The 26745-nt window shown below is 37.2% G+C and overlaps 2 protein-coding genes across 10 annotated transcripts in view; one reads left to right on the top strand and one right to left on the bottom strand.

The window, feature by feature from the left end:
- Positions 1-22252, top strand: part of LOC140728471 (cytoplasmic dynein 1 intermediate chain 2-like) — a 106748-nt gene extending 84496 nt beyond the window's left edge. For all 8 annotated transcript variants that reach the window (XM_073047234.1, XM_073047237.1, XM_073047233.1 and 5 more), the window contains 8 exons: positions 3991-4116; positions 5615-5761; positions 8740-8853; positions 11792-11925; positions 16031-16175; positions 17918-18058; positions 18247-18372; positions 21214-22252. In XM_073047234.1, coding sequence (XP_072903335.1) covers positions 3991-4116; positions 5615-5761; positions 8740-8853; positions 11792-11925; positions 16031-16175; positions 17918-18058; positions 18247-18372; positions 21214-21315 — 1035 coding nt within the window. In that variant the 3' untranslated portion in view covers positions 21316-22252. The remainder of the gene's footprint in view (positions 1-3990; positions 4117-5614; positions 5762-8739; positions 8854-11791; positions 11926-16030; positions 16176-17917; positions 18059-18246; positions 18373-21213) is intronic.
- A 300-nt stretch (positions 22253-22552) lies between these two features.
- slc25a12 (solute carrier family 25 member 12) overlaps positions 22553-26745 on the bottom strand; it is an 83724-nt gene continuing 79531 nt past the window's right edge. For both annotated transcript variants that reach the window (XM_073047229.1, XM_073047230.1), the window contains exon 18: positions 22553-24527. In XM_073047229.1, the coding sequence (XP_072903330.1) occupies positions 24335-24527 (193 nt within the window). In that variant the 3' untranslated portion in view covers positions 22553-24334. The remainder of the gene's footprint in view (positions 24528-26745) is intronic.

Raw genomic sequence — 26745 nt, 5'->3', positions numbered from 1 at the left:
ATGGCTTGGCATCAGAAATATCAGGCAATATTTGCTGCACTCCCTTGACACTATAGGATCAGCTTCCTGTGCTCCCCTCAAATTTGTCAGGACCCCATTTCCTTGTTCTCTTTCAACAGTGGATTCATTTGAGAATATTATAATGCTGCACAAATTAAAGATGTGTTGGGTTAGGGTTAATCCAGGCTATTGGGTATTATTCCTGTCAGAGGGCTTCATCTGATGAAGTAGCTTTCAAGGTCTAGCAGACATCAGACAGCATATTCTGAGGCGCTATCCCTGGACACTCTGATTACTTTAGTGGCTTAGTAGCAGAGAAAAGATTTTGATAGAGGCATTTTGAAACTATTCACAGATAATTAATCATGAAAAATTTAATTTCGTAAACATCCAACATACTCTGGCATTATCTTTGCAAAAAGGATAGGCTATAAAATGTAAATGGTGGTTTTGTACTGATAGCCACATCATGGATGACTTTAAAAAATGTCCCTATTATGATCTAACACTCAATATAGGCCTAGATTCAGATTTTAAACTTCTAAAGTGCTTTGTTCTTTATTGGTGAAAGCAATAACAAAACCTAAACCATAGTGTAAACTGCAGTTGTAATTCTAGCAACTTAAGATCACATGTTAAATTTTCAGCTTTAATGTTTATGAATTTCATGATTATCTTTAGTAATAAACAATTATTTTATATTTCTTATGACTCAACATGAATTCTTTGAATTCCTCAAATGTTTTCTTTTGCTCATTTTAATATTTGCAGCAGACTTCAGCTACATCTGTTTGAAAGTGATGCACAACAAAGTTTTAACTACCATTCAGCGTACTCTCTCTATGACTGAAGCAGTTTAGCTTTCTAGACATCCATGCTTACCCCATCTTCCCATTGCCTTAACAGGGAAAGAGTGCCTTTTGGCCTCACCAACCACCCATGGACCTCTGCATCCAACACATCATTCTCTGCAACTTCCATCATCTCAATGGGACCCTACCACTAGAGACATCTTTACCTCACTGTGTTCTACAGGGACGCTCCTTCTGTGATGCCCTTGTCCACTTGTCCTGCCTTATAACAGGCTCCTTGTAATCTCCCTCTTGTAACAGAAATGCTACACCTGCCCATTCACTTCCTCTCTCACTTTCATTCAGGGCCCCAAACATCCCTTCCAAGCGCGGCAATTGTCTATTGTGTCCAGCGCTCCTGATGCAGCCTCCTCTACATAAGACAGAAGAGCAGAATTAGGCCATTCAGTTCAGAGTGTGCTCTGCTATTCCATCTTAGCTGATTTATTATCACTCTCAACTCCATTCTCTTGCCTTCTTCCTGTAACCTTTGACACCATGACTAATGGAGAACCTATCAATCTCTGCTTTAAATATACTCAATCACTTGGCCTCCACAGCCGCTTGTGGCAATAAATTTTACAGATTAACTACCCTCTGGCTAAAGAAATTCCTTTTCATCTCTGTTCTAAATGGATGTCCCTCTATAGTCTGAAGCTGTGCCCTTTGGTCCTAGACTCACCCACAAGAGGAAACATGCTCCCTACATCTACTCTGTACAGACCTTTCAATATTTAAAAGGTTTCAAGGAGATTCTCCCCCCCCCCCACATTGTTCTAAATTCCAGTGGGTACAGGCTCACATTCATCAAAGGCTTATCATATGTTAACCCTTTCATTCCCAGAATCATTCTCGTGAATCCCCTTTGAACCCTCTTCAATGCCAGCACATCTTAACTGCTCACAATAGCCAAGTGCAGTCTGACCAATGCCATATAAAGCCTCAGCATTGCATCCTTGCTCTTATATTCTAGTCTCTCAAAATGAACACTAACATTGCATTTGCCTTCCTTACCACTGATTCAACCTGCAAATTAATCCTTAGGGAATCCTGCACAAGGACTCCCAAGTCTCTTTGCACTTCTGATTTTTGAATTTTCTTCCCATTTAGAAAACAAGTCTACACTTTTATTCATTTACCAAAGTGCATGACCATACACTTACCTACACTATATTCCATCTCCCATTTCTTTGCCCATTCTCCTGATCAGTCTTAAGTCCTTGTGCAGCCTCCCTGCCTTCTCAACACTACTGCCCTTCCACATCTTTGTATCGTTTGCTAACTTGCCCAGAAAGGCATCAGTTACATCATGCAAATCACTCACATATAATGTGAAAAGAACCAGTTGCAACATTAACCCTTGCGGAACTCCATGAGATACCGGCAGCCAACCAGATAAGACCTTATTTATTCTCACCCTTTGCCTCCTATCAGACAGCGGATCTTCTACCCATGCTAGTACCTTTCCTATAATACCATAGGCTGTTAACTTGTTAAGTAGACTCACGTGCAGTACCTTGTCAAAGACATTCTGAAAATCCAAGTAAACAAGATCCACTGATTCTGTTATGTCCTGAAAGAGGAAATATGCGGTAATGAATTCCACAGATTCACCATCCTCTGGCTAAAGAAATTCCACCTCATTTAAAATGATGTCCTTCTATTCTGAGGTTGTGTCCTCTAATCCTATTTTGCTTATTGTTTCCTCAAAGAATTCCAACAGATTTGTCAGACAAGATTTCCCCTTAAGGAAACCATGCTGACTTTGGCCTATTTTATCATGCACCTCCAAGTACCCTGAAACCTTCCCCTTAATAATAGACTCCAACATCTTCTTAACCAGTTAGGCTAACTGGCCTGTAATTTCCTTCTTCTCCCTCCCTCTCTTTGTAAAGAGTGGAGAAGTATTCCAGAATCTCATGGTTCTTGAAAGATGATTACTCATGTCTCCACAATCTCTTTAGCTACCTCTTTCAGAACCCTGGGATGTAGTCCATCTCTAACTAGCAATTTATCTACCTCCAGAACTTTCATCTTCCCAAGCACTTTCTCCTTAAGAGCATCAACATGTACTTCTGTACCAACACCCCCCCCCCCCCCCGGCACTCCGAATTTCTGGTGCACTGCATAATATAATCTCTGCTTCCCAAGGGTTGCTTTACCTTAAGCTCCCTAATCAATTTGATTCATTACACAACACCCAGTCCAAATTTGTTTTTTCCCTAGTGGGCTCAACCAGAAGCTGCTCTAAAAAGCCATCTCGTAGCATTCTACAAATTCCCTCTCTTGTAATCCAGCACCAACCTGATTTTCCCAACCTACCTTCATATTGAAATCCACCATGACTATCATACATTGCTCTTTTTACATTCCTTTTCTGTCCCCCATTGTAATTTATATCCCACATCCCAGTTACTATTTGGAGACTTATATACAACTCCCATCAGGATCTCACATTGCAGTTTCTTACATTGGTGAGACCCAACGTGAATTGGGGGATCTCCGTGCTTTTTTGAGCACCTCTGCTTCATCTATAAAGAATGGAATTTCCCGGTGGCCAATTATTTAATTCCTATTCGCATTCCCGTTCCGAAAGGTAGGTTTGTGATCTCCTTTTTGCCACGATGAGGCCACTTCAGGGTGGAGGAGTAACACTACATATTCCATCTAGGTAGCTTCCAACCTGATGGCATGAACATCGATTTCTCCTTCTCATATTTTTTTCTTTTCCCTTCCCTCTTCTTCTATTCCCCACTCTTACCTCTTCTCCGCACCTGCCTGTCACCTCGGCCTCATATCCTCCTTCCCTTTTTCCCATAGTCCACCTTCCTCTCCGGTCAGATTCCTTCCTCTCCAGCCCTTTACCTTTCCCACCCAGATGGCTTCACCTGTTACCTTCTAGATTGTCCTCTTTTCTCCCCCCCCCCCCCCCCCACCTGTTTATTCTGGCACCTTCCCCCTTTCTTTCTAGTCTTGATGAAGGGTCTCAGTCACAGTCAACTGTTTATCATTTCCATAGATGCTGCCTAACATGCTGAGTTTTGCCAGCATTTTGTGTGGATTTCCAACATCTGCAGGATCTCTTGTGTTTAGCGTTTATGTTAATTTTCCTTTTCTTTCTTGGTTTCACTATCAACAGTACCCAGAGCTCCTTGTTGCTTCGTACAACAATAATGAGGATGCTCCCCATGAACCAGATGGTGTAGCTCTTGTATGGAACATGAAATTTAAGAAAACAACTCCAGAGTATGTCTTCCACTGCCAGGTATAGTACATCTTGTCTGGGTATGGTGTCCTTTGAAAAAAAACTGGAATTTTGCTGGATAGCTTTTAAAGAAGACTGGACTGTTGCAAGAGATTCTTGAATGATTGTCAATGTCATTTCATCAGTCTAGCATGGTAATTTTTAACACTTAAACATTTTAGTATATCTATGAGGAATGTTTATCAACATGCAAGACTTTATCAGACTTTAATAGCAATGAAAATAGATCAGATTGATGGACGTACAGATAATATTACACATTCTAATGTTAATGACATTATCAGGACTAAGCATGCAGATTATAGTGTCACTTTTCCATTGTTGCTTCGTAGTGAATGTAGAAAGATTACCCAATGACAGCTGTTTAGATCTTAGACTTGCATTATAAATTTACTGGTGTTAGTTGAGAAGTGCTCAATGTTGTTAACCTGTTTCCAACCACCAACAGAGTATAATTGTAGCCTTAGAGATCCATTAGTTGACTAAAAATCTAGAGACTAAATGGTAATTTAATGATATTCATAAAAGATAAAGCAATTAATGTTTTATGCATAGTATATATTACAACTTTCTACAGATAAATAAGTAAAAATAAAATTAAATACTTTGTTGTTCATAAAAAGACATTTTTTAAATGATTTGATTTCAAAATAGCAAGTGCAAGCGAGATGGTGTTTGGCCAATGAGCAATTACTTCAATTTTCCGTGTCAGTGTTTTAAACTTGTTAAGATTTTTAAACTGTAGAAGTCTGAATTTTCCCTTGTGTTAGTTTACTTACATCCCTAATTTTCTTTCTGAGGAATAGGTAAATGTTGCCTTTAAAGTATTGGGACTCTCATCAATTTGGCATGATTGTTTTTTAATAGAACTCACAGGTTACACAAATAAGTTTTGCAATGTAGCCAATAGAATTTCCAGAATATGAACATCTATTTTACGAAAATTAGAAATATCCAATTGCAATCGAAGAATACTTTCAATTCCCAGCTGGCAAGGAATGAATATGAAAAATGAAAGTTTCTTTTTTCTCTTCCATTCTGCTATTCTCATTAAATGGCTCCAGAAAGTTGGTTATACCACAAAAAAAGGATCACACTGACCAAAACATCACCTTTAGGGTCTTCAGAAAAACTATAAGTTTGAAGTATATTCAGTTCTTGAAAGTTGTAATATTTTTACAATTTTACAAAGAAGACCATGGACCAAATGCAGGAGGTGGAATGTGGAAGATTGGTATGGAGAAGTTGAGCTTAATGGCTGATTCTGTGATTCAAAGAGCAAATTACTGGAATATGTTTTATAAAGGGAATGAATGTTGGTGGAACAAAATGTAACCTAATAAATTTTAACAAAGTGTTTTTAATTATGCATTAGATGGGACATTGAGTTGTAAGGAAATCATATTAGTGAACAACAGGTTCTAATTATTGTATCTACCAATCACATGATATTGAAAAATACTGTTGTTGATATCAAACTAATTTTGTTTCTCAACAGTCATCTGTAATGTCAGCTTCTTTTGCACGATTTCATCCAAATCTGGTTGTTGGAGGAACATATTCTGGTCAGATTGTGCTATGGGATAATCGCAGTAACAAAAGGACGCCAGTCCAGAGAACACCACTCTCTGCTGCTGCTCATACGGTACAGTTTAGAACATTCAAGCATTGAAAACTGCTCTTTGCATTCTGAAGTATAATTATAATTTTAAAAGTCACAGATTAAAATGTATTTTGGAAAAACTGATGAAGAAGATCTTCTGATACTTTGTAAAATGAATCAATAATGAAACAAAGTGGTGAAACTTAGAAGTCAGGCAGCATCTGTTCAGGAAGAAATGGAGTTAACATTTCAGGTGAATAATGTTTCGTTGGAAAATGAACATAACTTAAGATGCAGTGAAGGGAAGTGAAGAACAAAGTGAATGTCTGACAATGTGAAGACCAGGAGTATTCAAATGTGTGGTTGGTGTTGTCTGAAAGGTGAAAGAGAAAGTTGATAAATCTTATCCAATCTATCTGGGAATGTTGTAAATAGAAGGAAATGATGACGAAGTAAGAGAAGAAAACATTTGCTGGAATTCTCAGGTGTAGCATATGCCCATTGCTGGAAATCTAAAATAAAACAGAACAGGAAATACTCAGTTGGGCAGGTAAAAAACTGAGAAACACATGCAAAAATGCTGAAGGAACTCAGCAGGTCAGGCAGCACCTATGGAAAGGAAAAAAATAGTTGATGCTTCAGACTAAATTCTTTAGGCTTTTGGAAATATTTTTCAAAGTGAGATGGAAGCAGAGGCTTGGAACGCTTATAAAGGCAGAGTTAGCTAGATTCTCGATGTGCAATAGAGTAATGAGTAGCCTGGAATGTGGAGTTAAGGTCACAGCCTTATCAGCCATGATCTTAATAAATGAAGGAGCAGCTTGAGAGACTGAGTGCCCTACTGCTGCTTCTAATGCATATATACATAACTTTTGGGAACTGCAATGGATACAGTTAAGGACCTGTCTGCTGTGGTAGAGAGGAAACCACTTATAAAGAAAAAGATAGTCCAGAAGTAGTAGAGTGGAAAGTGTCATTAGCTGATGAGACTTGATGGAGCAGGGGGTATTGGGAGAACAGAACAGAAATCTTAATAGGTAGCAAGTTAGTCAAGATAGCTCTGTGAGTTTGTTGGCTTGTAATGGTTATTAATATCTAGTCCATCCTTTGAAATGAAGGTAGGTGAGTTAAAAGGAAGGGAAAATCAAATGAGGACCATGTAAAAGTGAGATTAGAGCAGAAAGCAAGCTATCATCTTGTTAAACACACAGCAGCTGTTGGGGACTCGATATTGAATTCAGCAGTTTCAGATAAACTGTTTTTGTTAGAACTGGCCAGTTCAGATACCAGGCCATCAATATGTAAATTCACTTAATTTGTCTTTCTCTGTAGAGCTATCTGAGCTGCTGAGTTTTTCCAGAATTCTATTTTATCTCAATATCCTTGTTCATCATGGACCATCTAAGTACAGTTGCTCCAGAATGATCAGCTATAGTTAGACATCTTTCATCTCCTCTTTCAGATAACCAACAATACAGGTGTCCCCCGTTTTTCGAACATTTGCTTTACATCAATTCGTTGTTACGAAAGACATTAGTTACCTGTTTTCGCTAACAGAAGGTGTTTTCACTGTTGGCAGCGCGCGCCGAGCAGCATTCTAGCTGGCATTGCTTAAACACGCGCCTGTGAGCATTGTGCTTTATGTCGATTTATTTTGTGCATCCATTAGCAAGATGAGTTCTAAGATATCGGAAAAGCCTAAAAGAGCGTGTAAGGGTGTTACACAGTGTAAAACTAGACATAATTAAGCGTTTCGATCGTAGTGAACGAACTAAGAACATAGTGAGTTTGGCTAAGGGTTTGTGGAAGTTGACGAAGATGATGTTGAAGAGGTTTTGGCATCCCATGACCAAGAACTGAGAGATGAAGAGCTGATGAAGAGGAAAGGATAACAAAGTGAACGGCCCGAAAGTGAAGAAGTCCAGGAACTGAACGGGAAGCAATTGCGTGAGATTTTCGCTGTAATTGACAACGCTGCAATGATTGCAGAAAAGCATGACTTTAATTTTGAAAGGGTACGTAGGTTTAGGGTGTATTTGCAGTATTGTTTGAGTGCTTACAAAGAGCTGTATGGTAGAAAAATACGCGAGGCTAAGCAGTCAAGCATACTGTCGTTTTTCAAGCCTTCCACTTCAGCCATAGCCGACGATGTAACTTGACCTTTGACATTGAGGCAGGCAGACATAGAAGAAGATGACCTGCCTGCCCTGATGGAAACGATGAGATGACACCCAGTCTCCTCTACCTCCCACCACCCCAACCTCCGACGACTCAGCCTAACACACCATCATCAGTCTGCTCACTATCTTCCCGATTCGGGTAAGTAAGTGAAAATACACTGGGCGTACATTATTTCTACTTTATATAGGCCGTGCATTTTTACGTGTTATTTGGTAGCTTCATAGCTTAAGGGTTACTGGAAAGAGTGCTTCTGCCGGGAGTGTTTGCGCCGTGTGTTTTTGCTGCGAATGCTGCCGAGAGCGCTTGCGTGAGATTTTCGCTATGGTGGGCAGTGCTGCAATAATTGTAGAAAAGTATTCCTACATCATATAGGCTGTGTATTTATCAGACCATTCCTGCTTTTAGTATAGTTTAGGTTTTACGTGTTATTTGGCATAATTTGGTAGGTTACTTTTTGGGTCCGCAAACGCTCACAGATTTTTCCCATATAAATAAATGGTAATTGCTTCTTCACTTTACGACATTCTGGCTTACGAACCATTTCATAGGAACGCTCTACCTTCGGATAGTGGGGGAAACCTGTATCTGTATCACTTAGATTCTTGTGACCATTCAGGAAGTTCATTTGTTCTCTCCATCCCTCTTCTCTTCAACTTAAGCATGCCTGTTCTCAGTTCTGAAAAGTAATCAATCTGAAATGTTTTCTGTTTCCCTCTCCACAAATGTTGCGTGCCTCCTGTTATACTTAAGGATTTTCAGCGTCAGTTGGTTTTTTTTGAATCATTGAATGATTTTGCACTAATCAGATTTTAAAAATTATTAAACTTTATCTTCTGCAGCATCCTGTCTACTGTGTGAATGTGGTTGGTTCTCAAAATGCCCATAACCTGATTAGTGTTTCCACTGATGGGAAGATCTGTTCTTGGAGTCTGGATATGCTTTCACAACCACAGGTAATGTAAATAAATTAATTAAAAGCAGATGGTGTTAACTTTTAGTCGGTTTATTTATTTCTGTATATAATCCTTTATTACATACACTCCTAAGCATTTTTAGGATTAAGAAAAATATCTGGAAAATCACTAAAGCTAAAAAGGCTGAAATGATTCACAAAGTTAGTCTTGTATATAGTAATTAATATTAAAACAGTAAGAAATATGAGTATTTTTCTGCCTATTTACTTTGGTGATAAAAAAAAGACAGGTCTCTTCCTGAGGCGCACATCTGTTATTTGACAGCTTTTGCTGATGGAAGGTTTGCGATCATAAATTCTCAGGATGAGATCTATAGATGTGATGCTGTGTTCTGTTTCCTTCTGATAAAATGCACTGAAACACTAATTTATTGTGCCTTTATTCTGAGAAAATATTTCCCTTTGTGCTAATTTGTAGAACTAGGGGGCACTGTTGTTTCAGAATAACGAATTACCCATTTAAAATGGAGATGAAGAGAGGAATTCATACTTTTGGTCATGATACTTTGGATTCTGTACTAGACAACTGTGGAGGGAGTTATCAAATATATTTAAGGAGGAAAGTCATGTTTGAACTACAAGGGAATCAAGGAATATGGGAAGAGAGTGGGAAAATTATATCAAGGCAAAGATTGGATCAGCCGTGATTTTATTAAATGGTGTGGCAAGCTGAAAGGACTTTGTTACTTTTGCTTTTTTTTCTTGTTTATGCTGCTTTCAGTTATTCAATACTAAATGAAAATCTTTCCTTTTTAGCAGATAACTGAAATTTAAATTCAAGATCAATTTTTCACTGTGCTAAGTGGCTTCAGAGGACTGCAATTTTCATTAGTATTTAGGTGATAGTTTATTGTGGAAATTGTAGACCATTGGACTCTCAGTGTACATTACGCTGATTACAAGGCAAACCACTTAACCCCCTTTTCAGCTTCTAAACCTGTAGACATTCTATCGGCAAGTCACCCTACTTCTTCCTCTGGAATTTTGCTATCTACATTCCTGCTTCATTTCATCTATTGCTGAAACTGTCCTTGGCATTATATCAATAATTTCAGTTCTCTGTTAGATGACTTCCATAAATTCAAGCTTACTTAAAACTGCAGTTCATACCCTAATCAGAATCAGGTTATTATCACCGGCATGTGACATGAAATGTGTTAACTTAGCAGCAGCAGTTCAATGCAGTACATAATGTAGCAGAGAAAAAATAAAATTTAAAAAAAATAAGTAAAATCAATTAGTGTATGTATATTGAATAGATTTTTAAAAACATGCGAAAACAGAAATAATGTATATTAAAAAAAAAAGTGAGGTAGTGTCCAAAGATTCAATGCCCATTTAGGAATTGGATGGCAGAGGGGAAGAAGCTGGTCTTGAATCGCTGAGTGTGTGCCTTTAGGCTTCTGTACCTCCTGCCTGATGGTAATAGTGAGAAAAGGGCATGCCCTGGGTGTTGGAGATCCTTAACAATGGACACTACCTTTCTGAGACACCGCTCCCTGAAGATGTCCTGTGTACTTTGTAGGCTAGTGCTCAAGATGGAGCTGACTAGATTTATAACCTTCTGCATCTTCCTTCAGTCCTGTGCAGTACACCCTCCATACCAGACAGTGATGCAGCCTGTCAGAATGCTCTCCACAGTACAACTACCGGGTATATGTTTTTGAGTGTATTTGTTGACATGCCAAATCTCTTCAAACGCCTATAAAGTATAGCCGCTGTCTTGCCTTCTTTATAACTACATCTATAACTTGCATTAGATTCTAGTCATTCATCAACCATATATGTGCTTGCTGACTGGTGTTGGCTCCTGAATTGATCTTGCCATCATTTCTAAATTTTCATCTTTCGAACTCTTCCTGACCACCAACCAATATCTCCATCACCCTATGATATCCTCATCTCTGAATTTCCATATATATTTAGCATTACTATTGGGCAGTATTGCAGGTTTTGCCAGCAAACAACTTACTCTATAAATGAGAACATTTTCTAAACTTTTCTGATTGATTCACACGAGGAATGAAATGTTTCCCTCTAAGTTTGAATTTAACTAGCTTACAAGAACTTTCTGTATTGTTTGACACTTTTATAAGAGACACATAGCAAAATTTATGTGTATTGTTCACTCTTTGTAATCCAGTAAAATCAAGAATGATGGAATTGGGTTAAAACCTTTTTGCTTTCCAAAGACTATGGGAAGGTGAGAATGGGCATATGAGAAGACCCGTGGTGTGGGTCTGGGAGATGGACTGATGAAGATCATGCAATCCCAGATGCCGTTTCCTACTGGAGTTGGTTAATTACCCAAAAAGTAAGCCTGGTACTGTGGCACAATCAGTGATGATAGAAAGGCAGAGTAGACTCAATGGACAGAACGACCTAATTCTGCTCCAATGTCTTGTGGTCTTATAGAATGCATTGAAATAGCTGGTATGGTCAAACCATAATTCACATATTCTAATAATGAAACAACTTGGTATTGGCTCCATAGAAAATCGTGATCCAGTTTACCTAACTTGTATAAATATAAACTCTCTTTTGTGATTAATCAACTCGGTATTGTCCCTTGTAACAAAATTCCTGAGAAGTACAAAGACAACATTTGAAAACTTTGGACAGAATTGTGAATGAAATAGTTGAGAATCAGGAATCGCATAATTGAATCAGATTATGTCTGTAAGGGGACACTAAGTTTTGGTACCTCTGGGTTTTATATATACTTAAGTTGTGCTTCTTTTCTCTCACTTTTGTGATTCCTAACCCCCCCCCCCCCCACCCAATCCCCCAACCTCCCCCTCACATTTTGTCTCAACAGCTTGGAATTCAGTAAAAAAAAACTTCTATTTCATTTGAATTCATGATTCTGGAACAACAAATGAAACAAAATGTTGAATCTACAAATTTTTTTTTTGCAGGATAGCATGGAATTGATGCATAAGCAGTCAAAGGCAGTAGCTGCTACTTGTATGTCCTTCCCATTGGGTGACGTCAACAATTTTGTAGTTGGCAGTGAGGAAGGCTCTATATACACTGCTTGCCGTCATGGGAGGTAAGGTGCAAATGGTGTTTAAAAAAACATAAAATATTTCTAATATTTCCTCGCAATGGCTATTTGGCTGACTCCCAGACTGATTCCCATCAGTCTCACATCCACAGCCCTTTCCAGTAATCTATACTCTCTGATGTCCGTCATCTCTGTTTCTCCTGCCATCTGTCTTTATTAGGGGCAATCAACAATAGCTATTTAACCTGTCTCTGTTTGGAATGTGGGAGGATACCAGAGCAAAGGAGTACACCCATGAAGGCACCCAAAATGTGTATATTCCACAGAGACGGTTCTTCAGTTCAGAATTGAGCTGGGTCACTGGAGTAGTGACAGCAATACTAATTCCTGTGCCAATATGTTACCTTTATTTTCCCATACCATTTCATTATAAAATGGTGCGCAGATTAGGGTTGATCACATTATGATGTAAAATAAGTTTCATACAGAAATACTACAAGTACCAGAATTTTATGATCTTTAAAATTTGAATCTTATAAAATTATATGAATAAAAGCTGTCATTAAATAATTGTTTAATTTTTAATTTCCTCAATCCTTGCCCACCCTCCTCTTTCCAAATGGAAAACACAAATCTCTGTGTTGGTTGTGTTGCTTAAATTTGCTGCTATGTTCATTGAATGCAGGCATAACAGCACTTCGCAAAGGGCACCATTTGTGGTTACACACTTTGGAACATTACAGGGTCAAGAAAATGTCTATATAAATGCTATTATGATCTGATAGTCATTATAAAAGCACAACTGCAGGTTGAGGAGGTTTGGGACTGAATATTCAAGGATGCATGACAGGAAGCTAGGAAAAGGAGGGGGTGTGTCTTTGTTAGTTAATGATAGTGCAAAAGAAAGATGAACTTAGTTCAGGAAACCAATGTAGTGTATATACACAGTTGGGTTGAAATGAGAAAGACAGACAAGAAGTCACTTGTGCAAGTAGTTTGGGGTCCCCTAACAGAAACCAGACTCTGGAACAGGCAAGAAGTGATGGGAGCTTGTGGAAAGAATACAGTAATAATCGTGGGAGATCATAATCAACACGAGGTTTGGGAAAGTTAGATAGGCAAAAATAGCCTAGATGACAGATTAATCGAATATTCTCAGGTTAGTTGAGACCAAACAGCAGGTTATATGAGACTCAGTATTGTCAATGAGATGTGATTAAAAGATGATCTTGTATAGGTGGCAATGACTATAAAGCGGTTGAAGTTTACTTTGAGGGATTAGTCAAAAATTATTAAATGAAAGCAGAGCTAGCTAAAATGTGCTGACAACTTCTTTAATGAAACTTATCTAAACTTTTCCTTCCTAACCCACAATCTGATTTGCTATTGAAATTGATGAAGTCTTGGATCCTGCATTTAGTCTGAGCTGGAAGATGTACTAAACCTGTCAGTGAGTCTGGGATTTGTTTCTGGCAGTGAATATACTATTACGTACCCCGTAACTGGGTCACTTACCAGCAAAGATAGAGAGGTCCGTTGAAGTCTGATGGCACTATTTTTAACAGTATTTATTGATAGAAATACACAAAAATAATATCAATGCAAACACACAAATAATATACGTCGTCAATACTAAACCTAAAAGCACGGGTATAATAATAATCAATAAGAAATAAGCTGTATCGTTGTCTAGGGGATAATGAATTGTCCGATGGAAATATATAGTTCGTTCAGTTCATACAGGCTGCAGCCGTTGGGGACCCTGTGTGGCAATTGTTGGAGAGAGAGAGATTTAGAGAAAAACTTGCCGATTCCTTTTATGATGTCAATCCTTCTAGAGTTGTTGGGAGTTGAGTTCCCCGTTGTTAGCTAAAAAACCGTTTTTCTGTGGCAAAGGCCACCGATTCCGAGGCAAATGGAAGCGGACGCACGTGGCCTTCCACCGGCTTTCGCTATTACGGGATCGCTAGTGTTTCTTCTGGTGCGTCTGAGGGGCTGTTTCCCCCAGACCCTCTTTTTATCCTGACTCACAGGGTCGCAGATGTCGATCAGGTTGGGATGATGCAATCCCTCCACCAACCTCCCCCTCGGTTCATTGCCTGGGGAGGGGGGGGGGGGGGGCTTCGATGCATCGTGCAGGATGCAATACACAAGTCCGTCTCCAAGAGACAATAGCCGGTATCAATGGGTCCGCCTTTCGGAGGCCAGGACACATTCCAACCCTTTTGTAGATTCTGCATGTCTTTCTCTCCATTTCCTGTGTCCCCTGAACTGACTTAATAGTGATCTTGCGATTCTCACAAAGGAGGGGGCTACCCCGCACCCTTCGGCCCCTCAGAGCTGTGGCACATTCGTAACAACACAAAAATTCTCTATTTATTTTGCATCTTTGAGTAAGGATTGCGTAATCTTTGCTTTCCATGACAGACTAACAAGTCCATCATTTAGTTGATAATTTTTTCAGTACAAGAGCAACACAAGTTGTTTACCATTGCACTGTTTATATTATTACATTAATGTAATCGTACTGTTTACCTTTTACAACTTTTATGGATCAGAGATCTTAAGTTCACAAGTGTGATCAATTCATTAATTATCTCCCTCCTTTTATCTTGATTCTTTTAATCACTAATGATGTCATGCCCATGTTAATTTTCCTGGTAAATAATTATAATTATGCATATTTCATCATATCACTGCAATTAGTGAAGTCATCTTGTCTCTTTAGTAGTCATGTAATTTGTTTTCAGAATACATTTTTATATTCAATAATATAATTTTGTTTATCAGCTTTTCTGTTACTTTTACTAGTTTCTAACCTCGCTGCACTTCCTAATGCTACTGTGTCCATAGCTATGTACTTGGTCTATTGCTGTTCCTTTAAAATTATTCTGCCTGTACCTGGACAAAGAAGGTTGTTATTTGTAATTTTAAGAATACAGTGATTTCAGGCAGATGCGACTTGATGGGTCATCTAGAAGGACCATTCTGGACTCAAATGTCTGCTGCTTTGCACTATACCCACTCATAGGGAAGGCTTCGGAGTAAACCTGAATGAAAACTCCTGAATTGGAGTCCCTTGGGCAGTCTTACATTGAGTTCAATGCTGACTGGCAACACCTGTGACGCCACTGGTCTCAAACTGTGTTGGTCTCTGCCGTTCTTTTGGATTCATCAGCTGCATGGAGGGGGAGATCTTGCTGCATGGTCAGCAGCTTGCTTTCTGTATCATAGTGGCTTGTGTATTATTGACTGATCATAGACAGCTAGTGTACAACATCCATGGTTGACCAGACCAACGGAGGCCTCTCTATAGTGATTTTTTTTTAAACAACAAAATTAATCAGTTGGGTTACATATCAATACAATCATAGCACTTTATAGTGCAGAAAGAAGCCAGCTATTCACCCTTTACAACAGCTATCCAATTCATTTCCAGTCCGAGAATTTTTCCACCCATGTCATGCAGATTTCAAGTCTTTCGGGTTTATGTCCAATTCCAAAATTCATTTGGAATCTAGTTTATTTCTAGTCTATTTTTTTCTAATTTAATTTCTTAATGGCTCCCAGGATAACCATATTCACAGACTGTAAATTTATATTCTCTGATTGTCTAAGGAATGTTTTACTCTACCTAATATAGAAAGCCATTTATAATTTTGTATATGTAGATATATCTATACATGCCTTCTGATATAATGAGAAAGATGCAATTGTTTTCCAACTTCCCTGCATGAGGGTGCTTCCATTTCAGTGGATCATTGCAGTAATGACCTCTGTATCTGCACGCGTTGACATTTTTCTTCAAAATGGGTGTCAGTTATACCAACTATTTCAGCCGAGGCCTTGCCAGATTTGTAAAAGCACAAAGTTCTGTTTTTTGTATTAATCTGTCATATTTACACAAAGTATCATATCCTATCTTAATGACTTGTTCCTCTACTGCTTGAGATTAGTGAACATACATCTTGAGTCAGTTCCTGTAGCAACCTTGGAATAATTCCATTTTTCAAATGTTCCCTCACACTACTCTCATATTTAATTACGTATACCCCGTGTCAGTCCATTTCAAACCTCATGTCCTTCTGAAATGTACTCATATGATTTGGTGTCAGTTTGATTTACATAATTGACTTTCTACCTTTTGCAGCAAAGCTGGAATTAGTGAGATTTTTGATGGTCATCAAGGACCAATCACAGGTATTCATTATCACACTGCAGCTGGTCCAGCTGACTTCTCTCATCTTTTTGTAACCTCCTCTTTTGATTGGACAGTCAAATTATGGACAACCAAGGTAGGTGTATATTACTGTTCATATTACTAAACTGAATGAGAACATGGCTAACGAGAATCTTGGGCTCAGTTCATTAAAAATATTTGTCTTTGGTTTGGGCTAGTACTTTATCCAGGTTGGTTTTGACACTTGGTGCCATCATGGATTAGAGTGTAGAATTGTTATTTTTCTTGTAATCTAACTTTTCTATGTTTGCTTATAGTTTTTATATAATCATCTGTATGTGTATAATTGTGCAGTGAATTTTCATTAATTGTAGTATAGCTGATTATGTACTTTGTTTTAGAAGTTTCCCTGCACCCTGTGTCACACCACTGAATCTATTTCATAGGTTATTTATCACTGGAGTTTCTTGTTCTCTCTCTAGTCTGGACTAATTTTCAGCATAAGATGACAACAACCATTTTGTATTTTCTCTTTCACTTCTTTCTCCCTTACAGTAGAGTGAATTGATTACTGTAGAGCACCAACGAAGCTTTTGGCCCATATAGTCTTCACCAGCCTGGTCTTTATCTACCTGCACCCAGACCATAAACCATCATGTGCTTGTCATCCATGTACTTATTCAAATTGAATTTCCATCTAACACTTCTGTTAGCAGCTCTTTCCACTCTTGCACTACCCTCTGAGTAAAGTGTTCTCCCTCAGATTCCCTTGAGTATTTCTCCAATGACCCTAAGCCTAATTTCTGGGTCTAGGGTCACCCAACCCGAGGGGAGCCTGCAAGCATTCGCCCTATCTATAACCCCTCATGATTTTGCATACCTCTATAAGATCTCCTCACATTCTCTTGCACTCCAGTGAATAAAGTCCTTACCTATTCAATGTTTCCCTATAACTTAGCTCCTCAAGTACCAGGAACATCCCTGTAAACCTTCACTGCATTCTTTCAAGCTTATTGACATCTTTCCTGGAAGTAGTTGATCAGAACTGCACAGTGCTCCAAATTTGGGTTCACCAACATCCTATGCAACTTCAACATAACATCTCAACTTCCCTACCCAATGCCCTGATTTATGAAGACAATGTGCCAAAACACTATCTATGTGTGATGCCACTTTCAAGGAGCTATGAAACATTATGTAAGTCTAACAATGGTTTGTCCTCCCAAAGTGCAACACCTCACACTTGTTTGCATTAAAATCCATCTGCTATTTACCAACTGGTCCAAGATTAGATTAAATGTGATCTATTTTGACCTCACAAAACCCTTTGACTCCGTCAGTCAAGAGGGGGTGTAGAATATGATTGTCCTCTGATATAAATTGCCACAAAACTTGGTTCCATTTTATAGCTGCAGCAGAATGACAATATGGGCCAGAATCTTAAATCAGTGTGAACCAGTGTCAAGCAATGCCCTATAGTTTTCTTAATTGTTCCCATTATATTGATGCAGTTAATCTACAAATTACTGCTGATATGAACCTTGAAGATGTTTTCCATGTGGGCTTGAAGTGCCTTTTTCATCTCAGGAAGGGAATAATATGATTCTAGCATGGGCTGGAGTTAGATTTTAATTTTGTGTCCAAGAAGACTTTGGTTGTACAACAATATTCTATGGTTATATTTTATATGCAGTATTTCACATTAACATCAGGTGGTACAAGGAACACAAGCTAAAACAGTATAAATTGCATGTAGGTAGACAAGAGTTTGCAGAGTACCTTTATTTTGAACTGGTTATTTTTTTTGTTTTGAGAACAATATAATTTAGTTTCTAACTGATGTCAAAACTTTTTCAGAATAACAAGCCTCTGTATTCCTTTGAAGACAATGCTGATTATGTTTATGATGTTATGTGGTCTCCCACCCATCCTGCCATGTTTGCATGTGTTGATGGAATGGGAAGACTTGATTTATGGAATCTAAATAATGATACAGAGGTAAGTAAAATCTATTAGTTCATGCCATCAAAACTATTTTTTTGACTTGTATGAATGTGATTTCAGATAAGTACTGCAAAGACTAAACAAAATCAGTGTGAAATAAAATCATTTTTCAACACTTTTCCTGGTACATTTTGTGAAACCTTATTGTATTTCAAGCATTAATTTCTAATCTACTTCTCTAGGTACCAACAGCAAGTATAACAGTGGACAAAAATCCTGCACTGAACCGTGTGAAATGGACTCAAACTGGAAGAGAAATTGCTGTGGGTAACTCAGAAGGGCAAATACTAATTTATGATGTAGGAGAGGTGAGTATCTCATTCTTGCTATTAGATTGTATATATAACACAGCAATGCAGAATAGGTTGGATTTGGTCGGTAAAGGTAGACACGTATGTGAGATTCTGCAAAAAGAGTAGGTAGGAAATTGTTAGCAATGATATTATCAACAGCTTTTTCACTTTGAACTCTTCATTCTGGGGGGAGAAATTAAATCATCTGTTTATAAAGGACAGTCCTTTATTTTGAGACTGTGACCATTGATTTTTCAGATAAGTGAAACATTATCTTTAATGCCTCTTAAGAATTTTGTACAATTCAGCAAAGTTACATCTCATTCTTTTAGATTTGAGAATATTAGTGCTAACTAATAGAATAAACTTATCATAGCAGAAGTCAAGTGAATCTTTACTGCACTCTCTCTTGCAAGTATATCTTTCCTCAGGTAGGGTATCAAGACTTGTACATTATATTTTGGATGCAGCCTCACTAGGTTCCTTGATAATTGGAGTAAAATTTGTCTACTATTGTACTCAATCCTCATGCAATAAAAGCTATTATAGTTAGACTGCCCTCCGAACTGTTGCTCTCCATGTTAACTTGTGATTTCTATACAGATACTCTTAGGTTCCTCTGAATACGAAAACCTTTCAAACTCTCTTCATTTAAAAAAGTTCTTTTCCTCTTGGTACTGCAGCTGCCCATTCATTTAATCTGTTTATATCTTCCTGAAGCCTCTCCCTACCCTGCTTTCTGGCTCACTGCAACATGCTTCCAATACAAAGAAGACCCTTTACTTCCTACTCACTTTTTCTGTCCATTAACAAAACCCTCATTCAATGTCAGGACATCACTCATCATACCAAGGCTGTACATTTGTTCAGTAGTCTCAAAGACTTCTTTTGCAAGTCCAAATCATCACATTTTCTGCATTGCTTCATTTTTTAGTTACTTCAATTAAAAAAAACATTGAATAATTTGTAAAACATTTTATTTTAATAAATCCATGGTGACTCTAGTAGAATTATTTATATAATTCCGTGTTCTCCCACCCTTCTTTATTTAACAATGAGTTTACATTTGCTACCTTATAATCTGTGCAAAAAACCTGGTTATTGATGGAATTTTGAAAAATGACAACCTTATGCATCCATTGTTTCCTTACCTGCCACCTTCTTCCAAGTCCACAATGCAGGTTATCATGTCCTGGGGATTTACTATTACTCAATCTCATCGATTTCTTTGACCTTCCCATTCCCACAAAACTGATAGATCTATTATTCCACATGTTTGGCTAGTTTCTCTACTGATTACTCCAATATAATTTCTTTAATCTACATAGGATATTAATGTTAGCAAATCTTTTCATTTTTACATATTTACAGACTTTTTTGTTTCTCAGTGGACTACCCTTGTTTTCTGCTTGGTCTTTTGGTGAATTCTGAAATGCTCCCAGTCCTCACACTTGCTTCATTTTTTGGCAGCAGAATAAGCCGTCCTTTTTAATTCAATACTAACTTTGAATTTAGGTAGTCAAAGTTGGAGCCTGGTCCATGTTGCAATCTGGCAGTATGACCTCCTTCATTTGCTTAAAATTACTAATTTTTATCTCTTAAGAACCATTTCCCCACCCCCCCCCCCCAACTTCCGCATTCCCCTCTATTCAATTTAAAGTTTTATTGAAAACTTGGAGCTATTTAATTCAAATGTAGTCCTTCCCGATGGAACAGACTGCTCATCAGTGAAATTGCCAATATCTTATGAATTGAAATCCATTTCTTTTATACATATTGAACTCTTACATCATAGTTAATCTGTATCAGTTTCAACCCCTCACTGCTCATGTCCTTTCAGTAAAAGTTCTTTTCTATTCATACCATTGGTCCCCCACAAATCATTACAGCTGGATTATACTTCCATTATCCAGCCTCAAGAAGACACTCTTAACCCTAACACAAGGCACTTGCACTTATCACTGTAGAGAACAGTATTTGTTCTCTCAAAAGTGCAGCATTATCATTATACCTTTTCAGTCTTTCAACTTGAATTACTCCCTGTACTAATGATTTGTTTAAATTGGCTCATAGTTTACTAGGACAGGCTACATTTGGGATCCCTTTACCTGCCTCATTTTTAATTACACTTTCTGTCTGTCTTGGAAGACCAGTTCCATTGTACTTTAATCTAACAAGAATGACTGCCTCCTGAGCAAAGAACGGATACACATTACCCTGGGCTGTCTTACAATATTTACTGTATTTATTTAAGTCTGTCTCTTTCACCTGACTTCATTTATCCAGTTCCAGCTGATTTGCCATTTGCATAGAAGATGTAAGGCTACATTTTTACCACTATTTATCAGTAGACTTTAAAATTACATGGTTTAGATCACTTGCCTGTGAACCTTCATTGGCTCCTTGTTCATTCACCAGAAGTGCATTATTTTCACAATTAAACAGGTCAATGAGTTCATAACTTTGCTACCATACAATCTCTTTTGAGTAGGAATGCTAATGGGCAATTAATCTGATATGTAGTAAAGGATGATTTATCTATGGTGGGCTAACTGTTCATTTGAGTTCAGAAAGCCCATCATAATGAGATTTCATTTGAATGGTAGAGTACGGGAAATCATTCAGCCAATTGTGCCTCAAGCTTTATTACCAAAGGCGTCATAAAATTGTAATTCACTCAAGTAACTGGATGTATTTCAAATTATACCATTAGAATTTAACATTTCTAGACATTTCCTTTGTTGGAAGATGATACTTTGTCTATTCTTGACTGTTGGTTCTGTCATTTTAAATTGTCCACATACCCATCTAACTGAAGGGTGTGAGAATTTAAAACTTTCCTTTCTTTCTGAACAGCAAATAGCAGTTCCTCGAAGTGATGAATGGACACGCTTCGCTCGAACTTTGGCAGAAATAAATGCCAACAGAGCTGATGCAGAGGAAGAAATTGCAGCATGAATAGCAGATGAGAATTCAAGCCAAGACCTGTATGTAGAGTAGGAAACAGCAATTCAATTGTGTCCAATTAAATTTAGTATCTTGGTTGGTAACAATGAAATGGCACAGGAACTCGTGCAACAAATTTCTTAAATTTCATTCTCCCCATATTTCAGTGAAATAACTAGCCCCATCACAAAAGTCGATTGAATATTTAAAGTGTCACCAATATGTGCAACAGCAGGTGATAGGGAAGAATTCTTAGCAGTTTTATAAACATTCATACTTCGGGAACTAATTATAGCTGTTGTATTTTTGACAGCTACAATTACAAAAATTGTACTTTCCTGTATTAGATTTGTAATTTTTAAGACCATAGGAGCAGAATTAGGCCATTTGGGCCCATCAAGTCTGCTTCGTCATTTCATCTTAGCTGATCTATTTTCCATCTCAACTGCATTCTCCCCATAATCTTTCAAGCTCTGAATAATCAAGAACTTATCAACCTCCACCTTAAATGCATCCAATGACCTGGCCTCCACAGCCACCTGTGGGCAATGAATTCCAGAGATTTATTATCCTCTGGTTAAAGAAATTTCTCCTCGTCTCCATTCAAAGTGGAGATCTCTCTATTTTGAGACTGCTCTTTGGTCTGAAAATCCCCCACTATAGGTATCATTTTCTCCACATCCACTCTAACTATTCTTTCCACAGCCTCCATCTGTACACCAAATTTATCCCATTGCATGTAGACTGCAGGAGTTGGCCACAAAAGCAAGTGTCATTGTGGGAAGTTTGTTCTCCTGTAGTTTTGGAAATACCACATGCATATTAGTCTTGTAATTAATGTCATTTTTAAAATTATTTTGATCTAATGTGAAGTTTTAACAATAGTTACAAAAATTATGTAAAATTAGCATTAAAATTGCTACAAATAATAAATATACAGGAAAGTAAATATCTGATGTGATGTTTTATATTGAACTGCACAAGCATTTACACACACATACTATCCTTTTCATGGTGTAACTTGATCAGTTACCCCTCTGAGTTTGATGTTTTAGCATCAGATGAGAGTATATGTGCTCATTTTGTAAAGTAATTTATGGCTCTCCTTGATGCCATGAGTTTTTTGAACTATTACATGGTACCTTTAAATGGAATTTAGAGTACAATAAACAATATTTTTCAACAGGCAATATCAAATTTACTGTTAATATATTTGAGTTTACTACAGAAACATCAAAAATGCAACTGGTTTTATCCGCCATATATACAGTTTAATTGTAGAAATGTCACATTAGGTGTATTCCTTCTCACACAGGTAAACTGCTGGTGGTTAATGTACATACTTGAATAGTGCCCAAGGAAACAATCTGTACATAGTTCAAATGTAACTTCGTATCATTGAGAAACTCCCAATTACAAAATTAAAGAATTCCTTTCAGCAAATATGCTGAAGTATACATAATAATAAAAAGCAAATTTTTGGGCTTTGCTGATATCCTAAAATTAGCTTAGTCAGATCGAGTTTTCCTTGCAATTCAGACACCAAATATAGCACATTTTCATAAAACAAATCAATGCAGTAAAAATAATTCTTTAAAACAGTAATATGGTAACAGTTTATAGTTTAAATGCCATGATTTAACAAAACAATCTGTACAATATTTTTCAGCAACCCTTTAACTCAAGCATATTGCCCCAGTGTCAAGTGATCTATTCTGTCTTTTATGATGTGTCTGTACAGATGTACAATATGTACAGGTTTATTAAGTGCAAGCTGTGCAAAGCAAAGACTAAAGTAACGCCGCAGATATTTTAAATTAAAGATCATACATGGATAATAATTTTATTTAAAATCAGCTATAAAGGTAAACACAAAGAATAATATCAATTTATTTATTTATCTTGCAATTACTGGCTTTAATAGACTTGAAGTGACCAACTTTTCTACTATGCATGGGTATACTTTTCCACCAAAGACAATACCCTTGATGAATGCCATAAGTCACAATATCTTGAACCTGAATATTTCTGCCTTCCTCTTAGAGTAACAAATCAATATTATTATTATTACCTCTGCCTCATAGTGTAATCCACAGGGTCCATGAATTGGAATCCTCCTTAAACCTAGCATGAAGATCATGCTTTCACTGTATGTCAAACATGCAGATTTTGTGCAAAATCCTAGAAGTAGGCAACTCTATTACACAGGATAAGGTGAAGAGCGTAAAAAAGTTAATGGAAAAATATTTTGCTGCAACTGTTCTTTGCGAAATGCCATAACTCATTGCCAATAATTGGAGAGTGTTCTTTAATCATGATCCATAACTGAGCTGGAATCTTGATATCTTAAACAACATAACCAACCTGCCACATTCACAGTTTATTGTTCTTATTCACAGTTTCAAGAAAGCAGGTGGATTTCAATTTTGTAGGTATTTTTCTTAGATCCAGTCATATTACTGTGAAACTATTTTTATAACTTTGTATACCACAATTTTAATAAACAGAAAATAAGCCATTGAGACAACAAAATAAGATGTGCATTAGTCTTTGTAACATTAGATATTTTTTTATGAATACCGTTTAATATAGTACTGTTCTCAACAAGTACTGTTTTGAACTATTTCTGATGCATCAATAAGCAACAGAGGAAAATGACTGACCAAGGAAAAGCACATCAATAATTTTTGTTTAAAGTGATCATGAGTTAGCATAACAGAAGTATTAACTCTTCAAACCAGAATCACCGACTGTATACACTGCTTTCTGAAACAATCATTACTTAATTTGTTTTAAGTATTTCTAGCTGCATTAACTTTCCTTGTTTTTGTCTTTTATGATTTCTAAAATTATACAAATAATGTCTGATGACAAATTTCTCTGCAATGCAAACAATTCAGACATATTAATACAAAAATTTAATTAGGAAATACATGATTTCAATCAAATTTGAACTGACCTCCACCAATATGCAGCTATTATTTTCAACATTGCTCCATGTTACTTGATTGCACCTCATAAAAGAGATCTCCTAAGACTTCGGAGAAACAGCCAATACCTGTGGATGGTCTGAAGATCTAAATTTAGGCAGGTAAAGCCCAAACTTGTTTTCAATACCAGCAAAAGTAGCAGCAGCTAGTTTGTATCCTCCAATATGATTAGGAGAGACTGGAGGAAGGTCAGAAATCCTAGATTTTGGTGTAGGCTCAGAACCAACTGGTTTGCTGTTAAGTAAATATGTAACAGATTTTAGTAAATAGCTCTTAGCAAAACAGGTCCATTCAATAGATTGATCTAATTAACAATATTTTTTTTGCAAAGAGAACGGCATCAGACTCAGCTATTCAAATTAACATTAGCAGGGAAAATGCTACAGTGAAACAGGAATAGTGAACCTCTTCCCCTATAATACCTTCCAAGATCAACAGCACTCTATTCTTCTCCATAATGAAACAAAGTAGAGTACATTGGTACATTGTCTCTTCAAAGCATTAAACTGTAAATATTTTAGTCACACCTTTCATAATTACATTTCTTCCACTGCTGGTCATACACAAAGTTGCTGTTATATTGTTCAGCTGAATTACTCTCAAGATCAGTTTCCCCAGATGAAGGGAACTATCAGCTTAGATAATAGTTAAAATGTATTGATTAATGAGAAAAACCAATGTGTTCATTAGTAATGATATACTTTCAGGTTTGGGATTTGAGCTTTGGAGAGAATGGAATTCTTATAAAACTGTCAACTGATGGTCCTTGACATTAAAATAAGTGATATGACATAGGCCAAACTTATCCATGAAAATGCATCAATTTAACTTGTTTTTCATAATTTTTGCCTCTAGTGAATTTGTACTATACCCTTGTCCTCAGTTTTTATATAATTCAAGATTAAACCAAAATAATAAATAAGATTTTATTTTGAATTAATTAAAAACCTGCTATAAACAGTTTCTAGCTTTAATAAAAATTCTGTTTCATCATTTGTGGCCTTAGTTACTTGTATGCTCCTGTATAAATATATTGCAAAGTATGATGTTTTGTTTATAGATGGTGCTGAGTTAGGATCAAACACAGCTATCCTAATAAACTTTTATATCTATGTACCTTCTGGTTCAAACTTCCAAAACGTTATTGTCAGAGAGAGCTGAATTGGAATTTTACTGTCACATGTACTGATACAGTGAAAAGCTTGTCTTAAATACTATTCATAGAAATCAAATCAATACACAGTGCAAAGAGGTAACACAAGGTAAAACAATATTAATGTGGAATAAAGTGCAACAGCTGCAGAGGAATTGCAGTACAGGTAAACAAGGTGCAATGTCAACAAGGTAGATTGTGAAGTCAAGAGTCTATCTTCTTGTACTAGGGAACTACTTAATAGTCTCAACAGTCAGATAAATGGTATTCTTGAGCCTGGAGGTATGTGTTTTAAGGCTTGATGGATCAGGGAAAAAGAGAATGCCTAGGGTGGGTGGGAACTTTGATGCTCGCTGCTTTACCGCTGGATGAAGCGAGAAGTATAGACCACAAAGGGGAGGCTGATTTCCATGAAGTGCTGAGCTGTGTTTACAACTCTGCAATTTCTTGTAGCCACATATTGAAGTAGGAAGTGGTTAAAAATGTCTGCCAATACCACTGTGCCAGGTGATCTGTGAAGGATTTAAGGACACGCCCAGAGTCATCTGAACCGATGCTTTTCATATGTTCACTCTATGGAATGACTAGTTAAACTCAAATCCCCTACACAGTAATTTACTCATTTTGTAATTCAATTACATTTTGCATCAAGGATCAAGGATGTCTTGCTGTCATTCACATTCTGGGGTGTTTGAGAGACTATTGAGATTTAGATATTTCGGAATCAGATTTAATATCACCAGCATATGTCATGAAATTTGTTAACTTTATGGCAGAAGTACAAAGAAATAGATGATAAATATAGAGAGAAAAAAATCGAGTTACATTAAGTATACACGCCTATTAGTTAAGTTAAAATAAGTAGTGCAAAATAACATTAAAAAAGCAGTGAGGTAGTGTTCATGGGTTCACTGCCCCTTTAGAAATCAAATGGCAGAGGGGAAGAGCTGTTCCTGAATTGCTGAGTGTGTGCCTTCAGGCTTCAGTACCTCCTTCCTGATTGGAACAGTGTTGAAGAGGGCATGTCCTGGGTGGTGGGGATCCTTAATGATGGATGCTGCCTTCTTAAGGTACCACCCCTTGAAGATGTCTTTGATACTACAGAGGCTAGTACACATGATAGAGCTGACTATTACAAGTTTCTGCAACTTATTTCGATTTTGTGCAATAGCCCTCCCCATACCAGTGAGTGATGCAGGCAGTCAGGATGCTCTCCATAGTACATTTGTAGAAGTTTTAAAGTATTTTAGTTGACAAAAAATCTCTTCAAACTCCTAATGAAATATAGCCACTGTCTTG

The sequence above is a fragment of the Hemitrygon akajei genome, chromosome 5 (assembly GCF_048418815.1).
Source record: "Hemitrygon akajei chromosome 5, sHemAka1.3, whole genome shotgun sequence".
Lineage (NCBI taxonomy): Eukaryota > Metazoa > Chordata > Chondrichthyes > Myliobatiformes > Dasyatidae > Hemitrygon > Hemitrygon akajei.
The sequence above is the reverse complement of the archived record's forward strand: the minus strand, read 5'-3'. Positions and strand labels throughout refer to the sequence as shown.